The sequence below is a fragment of the Bos mutus genome, chromosome 19, assembly GCF_027580195.1.
Source record: "Bos mutus isolate GX-2022 chromosome 19, NWIPB_WYAK_1.1, whole genome shotgun sequence".
NCBI lineage: Eukaryota > Metazoa > Chordata > Mammalia > Artiodactyla > Bovidae > Bos > Bos mutus.
In genome coordinates, this window is record NC_091635.1 from 12,323,806 (window position 1) to 12,338,256 (window position 14,451).

At 51.8% G+C, this 14,451-nt stretch overlaps 1 protein-coding gene across 2 annotated transcripts in view; it reads left to right on the forward strand.

Annotated features, from left to right (window-relative positions):
- Positions 1-14,451, forward strand: part of PITPNM3 (PITPNM family member 3) — a 97,228-nt gene that overhangs the window by 42,273 nt on the left and 40,504 nt on the right. Inside the window, exon 4 of one of the 2 annotated variants that reach the window (XM_070389271.1) lies at positions 10,559-10,606. The exons of the other annotated variant lie outside the window; for it this stretch is intronic. Coding sequence (XP_070245372.1) covers positions 10,559-10,606 — 48 coding nt within the window. The remainder of the gene's footprint in view (positions 1-10,558; positions 10,607-14,451) is intronic. 2 annotated transcript variants of the gene reach the window in all.

Genomic DNA, 14,451 nt, shown 5'->3' on the forward strand with positions numbered 1-14,451 from the left:
GAATACATTGGGACTGTCAGGTCATGGCTAGATCTGGCAATCTCAAGGTTATCTCTACTCTGGTATTCATGACTTCCAGGCCATACCTCCCTCTTCCATTCACACTGAGTTCCAGCCAAATGCCCAGGGGCTGCTTGCTGACTCTCAAGCCCACTTGAGCTTGCCTGTTTTTCCCCCAGTTTCCTCTCCTCTTGTAATTCTGTGCCCTTCCCCAGGGAGCCTCCCTGATGGCCCAGTCTCTCCCAGACCACCTCCCAATTGCCCAGCATAGCTTGCTTGGTCCACCTGTGTAGTACTGACCTGTGTTCTTTCAGCTGTGCCTTTCTGGGTGGGTACTCTGCCTCCCTTTCTGAAGTTGAAGCAGTGAGGGGCTCATCACGCATTCATGCCCTCCCTCCATCATTTATGCATTCAAAACACATGTACTGCGACTTACTCTGTGTCGGACCCTGTGCCGGTCAATGCTGGGGACACAGTGATGACTCAGAAATGGACTCAGAATTGACTGGCTCCCAGACTTGGCGGTGGGGTGGTTACAGGCCAGTGAGCTAATTACCCTAACAAGAGTGAGAACAAGGTCCAGAGGGATCAGAGAAGGACGTGGAGCCAGGGCTGAGTTGTGAGGCATGAAGGAGGCCTCTCGGGACTCTGGCCAGACCCGAGGAGGGGATGGCAGGTGTGAAGATGCGGCAGGAGGCATAAGAAGGCAGGGAAGTTCGGAGGGCTGCACAGAGTTCACCTTGATGAAAGTTGGGATGCTAGATATTGGGCTGCTGCTGCTGCTGCTGCTGCTAAGTCACTTCAGTCATGTCCGACTCTGTGTGACCCCATAGACGGCAGCCCACCAGGCTCCCCTGTCCCTGGGATTCTCCAGGCAAGAACACCGGAGTGGGTTGCCATTTCCTTCTCCAATGCATGAAAGTTAAAAGTGAAAGTGAAGTCGCTCAGTCGTGCCCGACTCTTAGCGACCCCATGGACTGCAGCCCACCAGGCTCCTCCGTCCATGGGATTTGCCAGGCAGGAGTGCTGGAGTGGGGTGCCATTGCCTTCTCTGGATATTGGGCTGAGTGGTGGCCAAAGGGGTCACGCGGTCTGGGAGAAGAGGTAGGCGTGGGGATGTTGAAGATGAAACCCTGAACATCAAGGTGCGGAGTTGAAGCCCTTTTAAGAGTATCCCTGGGGACCCATGGAGTAGTTTAAGTGGGAGTGACAAGCCATATTTTAGAAAGAGCGTTCTAGAAGGTAGTGTAGAAGATAACAGGAGGGATCAGGAATGAGTGTAGAGGGTATTGTGATGGGCCAGGTGAAAGGTAATGAGAGTGAATCTTTTCTTTAAAAATTATTTCTTTTCGGCTGTGCTGGGTCTCCACTGCTGCGGGTGGGCTTTCTCTAGCTGCGGGGAGCAAGGCCTACTCTCCAGCTGTGGTGCGTAGGCTTCTCATTTTGGTGACTTCTTTTGCTGTGGAGCACAGGTTCTAGGGCTCGCAGGCTTCGGTAGTTGCTGCACGTGGGCTCAGTATTTGTGTGGTACACAGGCTTACTTGCTCTAGGATCTTCCTGGACCCGGGATCGAACCTGTGTCCCCTGAATTGGCAGGTGGATTCTTAGGCACTGGCCCACCAGGGAAGTCCGGAGGGTGAATCTTGACCTTGCAGCTCAGCAGAGGCTCAGCATCTGGGGAGCACCCTGAGCAGGGAGGGAGGTGTGTGGTTTTTTTTCCTTCTCAGCCCTACTTCGTGAGTTGAGTTACCAGGCTGGCCAGAACCTGGTTCGGACCCCCAAATCTTGGCAGATTGCGAGTCTTCAGCTGCTCATATTCCTGCTCCATGGGGTCTTCCCAGATACTTTTCTGACATGTCAGAAGCTGAATTCCTGATTCCTTCTTCTCTAAGGCCCATCTGCCTGAGTGGCTTCCCCGGCGGCCGCTCCATCCTCCCAATTCAGGTGTTTGGTGATTGCGTGTCTGTTCTTGCCTGCACACTTTGCTTCTCTTGCTCTTGGGGAGCTCACAGTTTGATGGAGGGGGATTGGAAAGAGGAAATATAAAATCACGCAGGAACCATGAGAAGAATACACTGTAGCAGCATCTTCTTGGAGGAGATGACAGAGCTGAAATGCGTGTGTGAGGTTGGGACAGGCAGGACTCGTGAGTGACAGAGGACCAGCCCTCCCGGTACCCAGCCCTCCCTGTGTAGCCTGTCGTGTTCGTAGGGGTTACTGGCAGCTTCTGCATTTGAAGAAAACTAGTTGGGGCGAGGCTGTTGGGCCCAGGGGCCCTGGAAAGCTTAGGCCAAGTGGGGTCTCATTTAGACAGTGGCGAAGACAGCTGCACATCTGGTTAATCACCCTCGTCCTGGGAGCCCGCTAATCAGGAAGCCGGCTTCACCGCCTCCAACTCCTCTGCACGCCTGCTGGCGGCTGCACGGAAAGACAGAGCCGAGCCAAGAGTCAGCGGCTGGGCAGGGAAGGCCAGCTTCCCGCGGCTCGGGCTCCACACCTCCCTTGTCACACAGCAAGCTCCTTCTTGTCCAGGTTGGTGGCCTTACCAGGCCCCTCGGACGCCGGGCTCAGGCATTCAAGCTTCAGTAACCCTGAAGGTCGGCTCCAGCCTCTGGGTGCTTCTCCCCAGCGCTCCTTACAGACAGCCCATTCTCCATGCCCCCCTGCTGTCCCCTCTTCAGCCCCTGACACCCCACTTCAGGAAGCACTGTCCACATGGCCTGAGGCATCACCAGAAGCCTCTGCTCTAGAAAGCCCCTTTCTGGGACTTCCCCGGTGGTCCAGTAGCTAAGATTTCACGCTCCCAGTGCAGGGGGCCTGAGTTCCATCCCTGGTCGGGGAGCTAGATCTCACCTGCCACAACTGAAGATCCTGCGTTTGTTGTTGTTCAGTCACTCAGTCCTGTCTGACTCCTTGCGACCCCATGGACTGCAGCATGCCAGGCTTCCCTGTCCATCACCATCTCCCGGAGCTCGCTCAAACTCAAGTCCATTGAGTCGGTGATGCCATCCAACCGTCTCATCCTCCATCGTCCCTTACACCTCCTGCCTTCAATCTTTCCCATCATCAGGATCTTTTCCAATGCAGGCCACAACTAAAAGAAAAAAAAAAAAAAAGATCCTGCCTGCTGCAACAAAGACCTGGTGCAGCCAAATAAATAAGTAAATTTTAAAAACAAAAGTAGAAAGCCCCCCCCCGCCCCCAGTAGGAGGCAGAGGTCATGGGAGAGCCTCCATCAGGTGTGGGGCATTGAAAGGGACCAGATCTGAAATTGAGTTAGTGACTTTCTCCTTCTGAGCCTGTCTCCGTATCTGTGAAGGTGGCCTTTTCCACCCAGGTGTGAGATCTCAGTGACCTAGCAGGTGGGTCAGCACTGGGCAGACCACAAAGCCCCTGCAGCCCAGAGGCAGCCTTTCTGGTTTCCACCACTGAGCCCGCATGGTGGGGGGAGCTCTGACCTCCCTTTGTAACAGTCTTCCTTCTACCCAGGCGACACCAGTGTGAATCTGTACCAGCATCTCAGTGACACTTCCTCCTGGCTTCTTTCCACCTCTGCACCTCTCACCACCCCTGCCCCCAGTCTTAATGCCCCAGCTCCACTCCCCCACCAGGCATTATGCCCACTGAAATCCTGCCCAGGCTGCAAATCCTATTTCATTACTGGTAATGAAATATTGTTTGATTTCAGCATCTTTTAAACCATCCAGGTGAGTTGCTCCCAGGACCTGGCATGAGAACAGGGAGGTGATGGACCAGACCTAGCTCATCCCTTGGCTGGACGCCTCCCCATTCCCCAGGGTCTGGCAGACAGTAGGTCCTGGAGAAACACTGGAGGTGTATGTGCTGTGGTCAGGGCTGCGACCTGTGCTCTGAAAAGTCCTGGGTTTGGGGTGGTGTTGTTCAGTTGCCAAGTTGTGTCCGACTCTTTGTGACCCCATGGACTGCAGCACACCAGGCCTCCCTATCCCTCACTACCTCCTGGAGTTTGCCCAAGTTCATGTCCATTGAAACAGTGATGCTATCCAACCATCTCATCCTCTTCTGTCCTCTTCTTTCGCCTTCAATCTTTCCCAGACTTTTCCAATGAGTCAGCTGTTTACATCAGGTGGCCAAAGTATTGGAGCTCCATCTTTAGCACCAGTCCCTGGATTTGGGATGAATGATCTCAATTCTGAATGATTTCATCTTCATATCTGTGCTTTGTAAGTGCCGCCTGATGGACAGTGGAGCACATGCCGGGGGCTGGGAGCTTGGTTTACGCGTGGTGCTGTCCACATGGCCTGAGCCATCGCCGGAAGCCTCTGCTCTAGAAACCTCCCTTTCCCTCCCTTCCAGGATGGGCTCTTGGCCTCCTGCTCTCCTGCCCTCTGGCTCCCTGGCCCCACCCAGCTTCCTCCTCCCTGTACCTGCCCACAGAGAGCTACCCTCTTCCCCCAAGCAGGGGCCTGGGTGCTGGGAGAGTTGGGGTCAGAGGCATAGATCCCAGTGTCTCAGGGCAGAGCAAGTGTCCCCGCCAGGGGCTGGCAGGGCTGCAGTGCGTTCGGTGGGTGACTCAGACAAAGCAGGCCTCTCACCCACCCATCCAGGGACCTAAGGCATTTTGATGCAGAGGCTGTAGTACTCTTGGGAGTCGCCTGCCTGCCCAGGGGGTTGGGACAGCAGGCAGTGGGAAGGGTGGACGCCTGGCACCCAGCTTTCTTGCTCTCAGTCATGGCACAGTGCCCAGGTCTGGCAGCTGGTGGGAGGGGGAAGCTAGGTGGCTGCTGGGCTTGGGGGCTGAGTTGAGGAGTGGGGCCCCCAGGCACCTGTGAGTGTCTACACTCACCTCTTGAGTATCCCTGTGCATGAGAGAGCATAACATTAAATAGCAAATAAAAGCTACCCAGACAGGTCAAGAAAGGACAAAGGGAAAAACTGTATTTTTTAGTGCCTTTTAATAGTCTTTTTTCTTTTTCCTTTTTTTTCGCCACATCACAGGGCTTGTGGGATCTTAGTTCCCCAACCAGGGATTGAACCGGTGCCCTTGGCAGTGAAATCATGGGATTCTAACCACTTGACCACCAGGAAATCCCTAGTTTTTCTTCCTTTCTGAACGAGGGCCCCTGCATTTTCATTTCGCACTGGGCCCTGCTAATGATGTAGGTGGTTTGGGGCACAGTAGAAATGGGTTTGGAAGAGTTAGTGACTCCCTCTGCCTCTCCAGGCACAGTTTCTTCTCTGCTGCGGTGCCTGCTCCCCTACTCCTGCCTTTCCTTGGGCTCAATGTACGGCAGACACAGTCCTGTTTTCTCTCCCTGTCAAAGCTCCCTTTGCCCCGAGGCTCTCAAGTTGTGACTCTGCCACACCCTCCCTGGGGTCCCCGGGTCAGAGTGAGTCTCTGTCTCCTTCTTGGTCATCTCACCTTGACTTTCTCATCTCCGCATCCCCACGGCTCCTGGCACAGTGCTCAGCAGAGAGATGAATAGAAGGGGTTTTGTAAGTGAGTGTCTTCATCTCCGTGTGAGGCTTCTGTCCTGCTGGGTGGAGGGAGCCGACTTGCCCTGTGGACTCAGCTTGTTCTCAGACCACATGCTCGTGTTCAGCTCTGACCCATAGATCTGACATCCGATGCGGGGTTTGAAGTCACCTCATCGTGCTGGCAGTGGGGGCTACTCTGAGAGGATGCCCAGGCCTCTTTTCCACCTGGGTCTCCTCTCTAGAGCACATGACCCCTGGCCTGGGGAGCACCGTGAGCTGGCATCCAGCATTAACCATCGAGTCTCTCCACCCCGCTCCATCTGGAGTCATGCTGGTGACAAGGGAGACAATGCCTTGAACCAGTTGTTAAAAGTATTGATAAATAAGTAAATGAACCAACAATAAGCCTAATCCTTGTGGCTCAGACGGTAAAGAATCTGCCTGAGCTGCCGGAGACCTTGGTTCAATCCCTGCGTTGGGAGGATCCCCTGGAGAAGGGAATGGGAACCCACTCCAGTATTCTTGCCTGGAGAATTCCATGGACAGAGGAGCCTGGTGGGCTACAGTCCATGGCAGGCTACAGACCAAAGTGTCAGACAGGACTGATGCGATTAACACTTTTACTTTCACATCTTGAATGGCTGCTGTGTGCCAGGCTGTGTGCTAAGGACTTTACACTCGTTAATCATTTGATCTTCACAATAACTCTCTAGGTAGGCACACCACTACCTCCATAGAGTAGAAGACTGAGGCTTGCGGAGGTTAACCTGTCCAAGGGTACGTGTCCAAGATTTGAATCCAGGTGTTTAACCATAATGCAGTACAACCCAAGGGCTTTCGGTACTTGTAGGGTCCTCAGAGACCACTGGACCCACACTCAGTCAGCCAGTCAGTTCAGTTGCTCAGTCGTGTCCGACTCTTTGTGACCCCATGGACTGCTGCACGCCAGGCTTCCCTGTCCATCACCAACTCCAGGAGCTTGCTCAAACCCATGTCTGTCGAGTTGGTGATGCCATCCAACCATCTCATCCTCTGCCGTCCCCTTCTCTTTTTGCCTTCAATCTTTTCCAGCATCAGGGTCTTTTCCAGTGAGTCAGTTCTTCTCATCAGGTGGCCAAGTATTGGAGCTTCAGCTTCAACATTCAGTCCTTCCAAAGAATGTTCAGGACTGATTTCCTTTAGGATTGACTGGTTTGATTTCCTTGCAGTCCAAGGGACTCTCAAGAGTCTTCTCCAACACCACAGTTCAAAAGCATCAATTCTTTGGCACTCAAAACGTGGTCCACTGGAGAAGGGAATGGCAAACCGCTTCAGTATTCTTGCCTCAAGAACTGCATTAACAGTGTGGAAAGGACCCACACTAGATTGTGGGAATGAGGCTCAGTGAGGGAGAGGGATTTGCCTCAGTTCACACAGCGAGTCCATGGGAGCCTGGAAGGGAATCTCAACCTCCTGACTCCACCTCTTTGCTCTTTCCACTCTCCACTCCTGCCTTTGAGAGTACCCAGGGGCTCTGATCCCATGGAGGAGGGAGACAGATTGGGATTCAGGTGACGTGAGGTGAGAAGGCAGCCCTGGCAGACAGAGGGCTGCAGAAACAGGGTGATGGATTCTAGTGTGTGGCAGGTGGGATGGTGGAAGGGAGTCGCCCATCAGCTCCTGGATTATTGGTGGGGAGGTGGTGGAGGTTCCTATATGGGAGCCACCCTTGAGTCTGCAGGGAAGGGACCTGCAACTTTGTCCGGGGAAGGGCTTGAAGGGCCCCCAGGAGAGGCCTGGAGGCAGCTTCTCTCTGTATCCCAGAATCTTCCTTGGATAATCAGAGTCTTTGGGGGAAGCTGTGGACACATTTTTTTTTTTTTCAGGGAACTAACTCAGACTTGCTCAAGAAGCTGGGGATACCAGACCTGGTGTCTATAGGTTCTGCCATCAAGGTCAGAAGAGAGGGTCCTACCTGGACAGCAGGATTCTGCCTCTAGCTAGAGATTTCAAGCTGGAGGTGTGACCTCTGTGTTACCTACCCTGCACCTTACATGCCAGTCTGACCACTTCTGTGCTGTCCCCCAGGTCATGGACCCTTGTCCTGGCAGAGCTGGGGGACCCTTCAGCAGGGCGGAGTGAGGCCTTCCATTGGACAGATGTGTATAATTGAGCCCCCAAAATGTGGTGCTGGAGAACAAGGGCCAGGACTCCTGATACCAAGGGGCTCCTCCTGGCTGAAGATCCTTGGGGGTGGGGGTGGCTCCCTGTGGGCTGAGGTTGAAGACCTGGGACTCCAGTCCTCAGATTCCAGCCTTGCTGTGGCTACAGGGAGTTTTCTAGATCCTGGGGGTTTGGCTCAGGTCCCTTTCTGAGCCTTCCAGTCAGATGGGGTGGGCTCCAGGTGAACATTTCAGATGGAAGGGATTTGACCATTGCTGAACCTGACCCTGTGAGGCCCTTGGGATGCAGAGATGACCTTTGTGAACAGCGGTCCTGAGAATTGAGGCCTTTGATGGGCAGGCAATGTAAATCAAAGCCTTTGTGGAAGATGTGGCCCCGGGATTGATTCTCAACCTAGCTGGTAGGATACAGAGGGTTTGAAAGAGAAAGATGGAAAAACTGTAATGGTGTACCAGTGATTTGGCTGGTGGAGGTGAAGCAGGAAGGGGTGGGCAAAGGTTGGTGATGTGGGCGGGGGCCACTTTAAGGAGAGGCTTTCTTGTCAGGCTCAGAGTTCGGTGATGGGAGGGCTTAAAGCAAGAGAGTGGCTTGGGAAGGCCAGCTTTCAAAAGATTAATCTGGTGAAGTCAGAGGCAGAGAAATCCAACAGACGAATATAAAGCCAGAGAGGTGAGTGTCTGTTAAGAGTCGCCCTTACATCCGCTGCGCCTGGGTGTGTGAATCAGTACATACACCTCTCTGGAGAGAAATCAGGCAATAAACATCAGGAGTGTGAAAAAGGTTCCTGCCCTTTGACCCAGAATTGTCCTCCTTTGGCTGTATTTTAAGGAAATCATAAAACATGCAGAAAGAGCTTCAATCACAAAGATGTCCTTCACAGCAGTAATTATAATGGTGAGATTTTGAAACTTTCTGCCAATAGGATAGTTTTATTTTTATTTTTAATAAAAATTTTTATTGGGGTATAGTTGCTTTACAATGTTGTTTTATTTTCTGCAAGGTGGATCAGCCATATGTACACCTATATTTCCTCGTTTTTTGGATTTCTTTCCCATTTAGGTCACCAAGGAGCACTGAGTAGTTCCCTGAGCTGTAGAGTAGGTTCTCATTAGTTATCTCTTTTATACATTTACAATAGGGATTCCCTGGTAGCTCAGCTTGTAAAGAATAAACCTGCAATGCAGGAGACCCTGGTTCAATTCCTGGGTCAGGAAGATTCTCTGGAGAAGAGACAGGCTACCCACTCCAGTATTCTGGCCTGGAGAATTCCGTGAACTGTATAGGGGTCACAAAGAGTCGGACATGACTGAGTGACTTTCACACACACGTTCATAGCCGTGTATACATGTCAATCCCAATCTCCCAGTTCACCTGGAGAAAACCATAATTCCAAAAGATCCATGCTGCCCAATATGTATTGTAACACTATTTACAATAGCCAGGACATGGAAGCATCAACAGAAGAATGGAAAAAGGAGGTGTGGCACATTTATACAATGGAATAATACCCAGACTTAAAAAAGGAATGGTATTGTTCCATTTGCATAGGAGAGGTATGACGAATTGCTAATAGAATAATTTTAAAGTCAACCATGATGTGGTTTGGGCTTCCCGAGTGGCTCAGCGGTAAAGAATCTGCCTGTCAATGCCGAGGATGGTCACAAAAGAGTCGGACACGACTGAGCGACTCAACAGCCACAACAATGACGCAGGGTCTCAGTAGGAGGTTCCAAAGCCATTGGAGTGATACTTACAGAGGTTTCATAGCTTTATGTATTTCTTCACGCTTCCACTTAAAGTACACAAGGTGTGTTTTGTGCTTCTTTATTGTCTATGATACCTTTCAGAGCCAACCACCATTCACCTATTTGTTGGGAATACAGAGATAAATGACATAATTCCTGCCCACAGAGGGCTGGTTTGATCTCAGTCGGCCCCAAAGAAATGTGTGTGGAAAAAAGCCTGGAAAGAATGACATAGAATGGAGCCAGTTTTCCCTCAGTTGTGGGATTATAAGGAATCTTTTCCCTTTTCTATGTTGGTTGGAGTTTTCCAAATGTTGCATAAGGAGCTTGTATTACTTTCATAATTATAGAAAAAAGCTTCTCATCAAAAGACAGGAGCTTTGCAACAGCTTAAGGAGACAGGATGGATTTCTATATTTAGGGAGTGTGTGTGTGTGTGTGCATGCGCATGTGCTTCATTCATTTATTCATTCAACGAATATTGGCTGAGACACACAGTTCTAGGCCTAGGGACACTCCAGTGCACAATACAGAAGTACTTTCCCCTGGGGAGTGCCAATCTGGTGAACTAGGAGAGGGTAAGGAGGAGAGAAGGAGCCAGAGCCCCCAGCATCCTGTGACTGACTGAATGTGGACATGGGACAGGGAGGGGGTCACGGGTGGTTCCCAGGCTCGGTGAGAAGGTGGTGCCTTCGTTGAGGTGGAGACTTGGGAAGAGGGGCAGCTCCAGAACCCACTCTGTGGTCATGGTGCACATGGGCGATCTGATGAACAGATGTCCAGGAGGTGGTGTGGATCAAGCACGTAGGAGAGAGGCTGCACTAGAGGCAGAGCTTTCCGGTTGTCTGCAGGGCTGTGGTGACCCTCATGGGTGAGAGTAAGAGCAGAGAGAAACCCACATAAGCATCTGCTTTATGAAGGTGAGCAGGCAAAGGTGAAAACGTGTCCAGGATGCACTCCCCGGGCAGTGGCATCAGGGCTCCTGCTTCGTCGTGTATAAAGGTATAAAGAACCCAGATCTGGGGGTGGCAGGGGTGGGGCAGGGCAATGAGGGGGTGGGGGAATCCCTCCGCCCACCCCCTGCTCGGGGAGGCAGCAGCCAGACAGGAGGGACTGAGGTGGCCACTGTGGCCTCCCCATGTCTGGCCAACAGTGATGGGGTGTCCACTCACCTGTCTCTTCTTCTTCTGCAGGAGAAGGGAGCACGCCGTGCACTTCCAGCCTCCTCCAGGAGAAACAGCGTGAGTGCCCCTCAACTGCCCCCCAGGAGTCTCTTTTTGTTTGAAGGGTCCAAACTCCCTCACCCACTTGGGTGGTAGGGTCTTCACCACTGCATAGGACCAGAGGGCTGGGGCCACTGTCTGCCTCCGGGGCCTGAGGCTGGGGGTGCCAGGAGGAGGAGGCCAGCAGAGCAGGTGGAACCACGGGAAGCCTCGTGTGGGGTCTGCTTGTGGGTAGACAGGGTGGGGGGAACGGGAATGGGGAGAAAACCCTCTGAACCTTTGAGATCGACTCTTTTGGGTGACTCGACTTCCAGGAACCGCAGTGGGTGACCCGGTAACCAAGGCTGTGCTAGGGCTCAGGACCCTTAGGTCCCATCACTCGGAGGCTGTGTCTGCAGAGTGGGGTTCCCAGGTGCTTGTGGTCCTTCCAATGATGCAGGCTCCTCCAAGTTTCCTTCTGCTTGTGTTTTCTCAAGAGGCTGAGCGCAAGGTTAGACCCAGGAGAGACTTGGTAAAGATGTCCGTTTCTGACGCAGCAACCTCAGGCCATCTTTCTTGGAGGTTTGGAGTGGACTGGAAGATGTCTTTCCTGTTGACAGTATTGAGTTTTACACGAGGCAGGGGTATGTGTGTGTCTGGGGGAGTCTGGGCTCAGAACTCCCCTTCCTTCTCTCTCCTGCTCTCCTTTGATCTGCGGTTGCAGCTCTGTGGGGCTCAGCCCATTCTCAGACCCCACCACCCCATCCCCCAGGCTGAAGTCTTTCTTCCTCCCAGTTCCTCCATCCGTCAGTCACAGAAAGGGTACCTACAGCACCAGCTTCCCATGGCCTGCCCCGAGTAGGTGCATCGGTCTCCGAGAAGGTTTCTGTGCACCTAACGTCCAGTGGAAGTTCATAGATGAAGCTCAGGGGTTGGGAGGCTTGGGTATCTCTGAGAGGGGTGCCCCCTCCTCACCCCACCAAGGCTCAGGCCAAAAAGTTCACGGGGCAAGGGGAGGGGCAGCGCAGACAGTGGGCAGTTCTCTCTCTCTCTCGTGTCCTTACAGGATGTGAGGAACCAAGCCCTGTATGAGGGGATCTCTGTGTTAAAATGTACCCGCAGGATTTTTTTTTAAACAGCTTCCTTTATTTATTTACTTGTGTCTGCACCGGGTCTTCGTTGCTCCACAGGCTTTTCCCTAGTTGCGGCAAGTGGGGGCTACTCTTTATTGCAGTACACGGGATTCTCATTACAGTGGCTTCTTTTGATTTTGGGGAGCACCGGCTGTAGAGTGCAGAATCAATGGTTGTGGCATATGGCATGTGGGATCTTCCCGGACTAGGGATCGAACCTGTGTCCCCTGCATTGGCAGGAGGATTTTTATCCACTGTACCACCAGGGAAGCCCCCCAAGATTGTTTTTTTTTTTAACGATATGCACGCTTATTATTTTATTGACCATGCCATACAGCATATGGGATTTTAGTTCCCTAATTAGGGATCAAACTTGTGCCTCCTGCAGTGGAAACATGGGGTTCTTAACCACTGGACTGCCAGGGAAGTCCTTACCCGTGGAATTTTGATTTATAGAGGTGACTGAGTGAAGCCCAGAGAGATTAGTGCTTTTGACAGAAGGATTTGTTATTTACACTTCTCCAGGGGAGGGACCGTGGGGGAAGCACCAGGTCAGTCAGGAGGCAGAAGGAGCGTGGGGAATGCATGGCCCAGAGCCCGGATTGTGTTTTCCACAGGAAAGGCATGACAGGGCAGAGGAAGCAGCTGAGGGCGGGTTGGTCTGAATAATGTTGCCAGCTCTGGGCTACAGGACGGTCTCTAGTTCTAGGGTTCCTGGGCAGGGGGTTGGATATCGGCTTGATGGGTGAGAGTTAGATAAAGGAGTTGATTGGAGGTAAGGACCCACGATTGGTTGGTTTGCACAGAAAGGCACGTTGAGTTGTTTATTATCTCTAGGAATTAGCATGGCCCGGGAGGGGCAGTCTCTCCTTGGTCAGCTAGACTCCCCTGGAGATGTCAAAATATCATAAAATAAAAGCAATGGATTAATCATGTTCATCAGGAATGTGAGAGAGAAACCGAACCCAGGTCACTCCTTCTGGGCCTCTGGGAGGAAGAAACCACAGCATCCTCAAAGGGAAAAAACATGGCCACCGGCCGTGGGGCTGTCTCCACGACGCCAACCACAGGTCTGTTCTGCATAGATGCAAATACACTGATCAGACGGTTGGTGTCTTCTGCACTTGGTTGGAAATATGTGTGTTTAAGGAGAGGCAAAGCCATTTTTTTTTATACCATGGTTATAGATTTTAGTCAGAATGATATTGCTGAAGGTTGTCATCCACGTCTGCTCCTAAAGCATATTCTTGTTTAGTAAAGAATAACTATGGATGCATGGAAGAATTTCAGAGCTGAAATGGTCATTGAGGGCGGTAATTCCCAAGCACAAACCCAACATTTTTGACAATGAGACAAAACGACAGTCTGTAATGTGTTTTATTGTGGTGTTGAACCCATTCAGTTGCGAGAACAGGATTTTTATTCCATAATTTTGTCCTGTCTACACATTATGGCATTCAAATACCTTTTCTTTTATGAAATAATGGTGGTAGTTGTTGGTGATTTGCAGCAAAATAAATGTCTGTGACCCTGAATAAAAACAGAATAATGGCAATGCCTGACATTTATAATGTGCCCTATCATTTATGCTATACTTCTGTGTATATTATCTTATTTAATTTTTACATTTGGTTTTTCAAAACGTCACTAAAAACAAGGTGGGAGGTGGTGCAAATTGCCCTGACTGAGGAGTCAGAAAATCCTGGGACTCATGCGTCTGAGCTTTAAAGGTATCAGACCTGGGTCTGAAGCCCAGTTGCTTCATTTGCTCTCTGTGCTGCTTTGGGCAAGTTACCTAACATTTCTGGGCCTGGGTTTACTCCATTGTGGAAAGGTGGTCATAATGTCTGCTTTACTTCTAGAGTCACCGCGGGCATAGCGGTCATGTACGTGGGTGTCAGGGTCTGCACCCCACACGTAGGAAGCGTTTCCTGGTTCTCACTAATTATGGGCTTTTGGATGAGGTTACTACACCTGGTGCAGGTGTAGGAGCTGCATCTTAGCATCTCCTGGAGTGCGGTCTTTTCCGTGCTCTACTGGTTCCGTGGCCGGCTCCACGTCACTGTCACAGTCTGAATCCCCAGGGAGCCCTCCTGAGCTGGCCATAGAGACTGGGAGGAGTTTGGGGAATGGGCCTGCTCTGTTCCCCATCCCTTCTCCAGTTGAAGCCACCATCGTCTTCTCTCCTGGACAAATCCAGCCCCCCATGCTGGCCTGCCTGCCTCTGGTCTCTCCCACTTTGATTCTTCCTACAGAGTGTCAGAGAGACCTTCACAGGTGGCAGACTTGTCCTCATACCCTGATGCCCTTTCGTGATTCCTCTCCAGTAAAGGATGAGACTTTCCTCGGCATGACCTAGCTGCCCACCTTTCCCACATTGCTTTCCCCTTCCTTTCCACACTGACTTCTAAAAGGAGCTCCAAGCACAGTTTTCTCTTAAGCTAGATGAAAAGCTGGAGCAGTGCATCCAGCCCCCTGGAGGGGATGGTAGCAGATGCTAGCAAGAGATGCTAGGAAGGACTTGGGCTTCCAGAGTGATTCCCTCAGGACCCAGTCCTCTTGGCCTCTGCCCTCTACTCCATTCACAGCTGTTTGGATCAGGGAGTGGGTCTACCCATTTCCTGCCGGAACCTACTGTCACCACAGAGGAGGCTGGGGGCACAGCCATTGGTTTGGTGGGTGTAGTAACTCTCCTTCCCCTGCCCACCAGGTCCCATTCCAGGGAGGAGCGTGACTCCCAGGAGACCCATG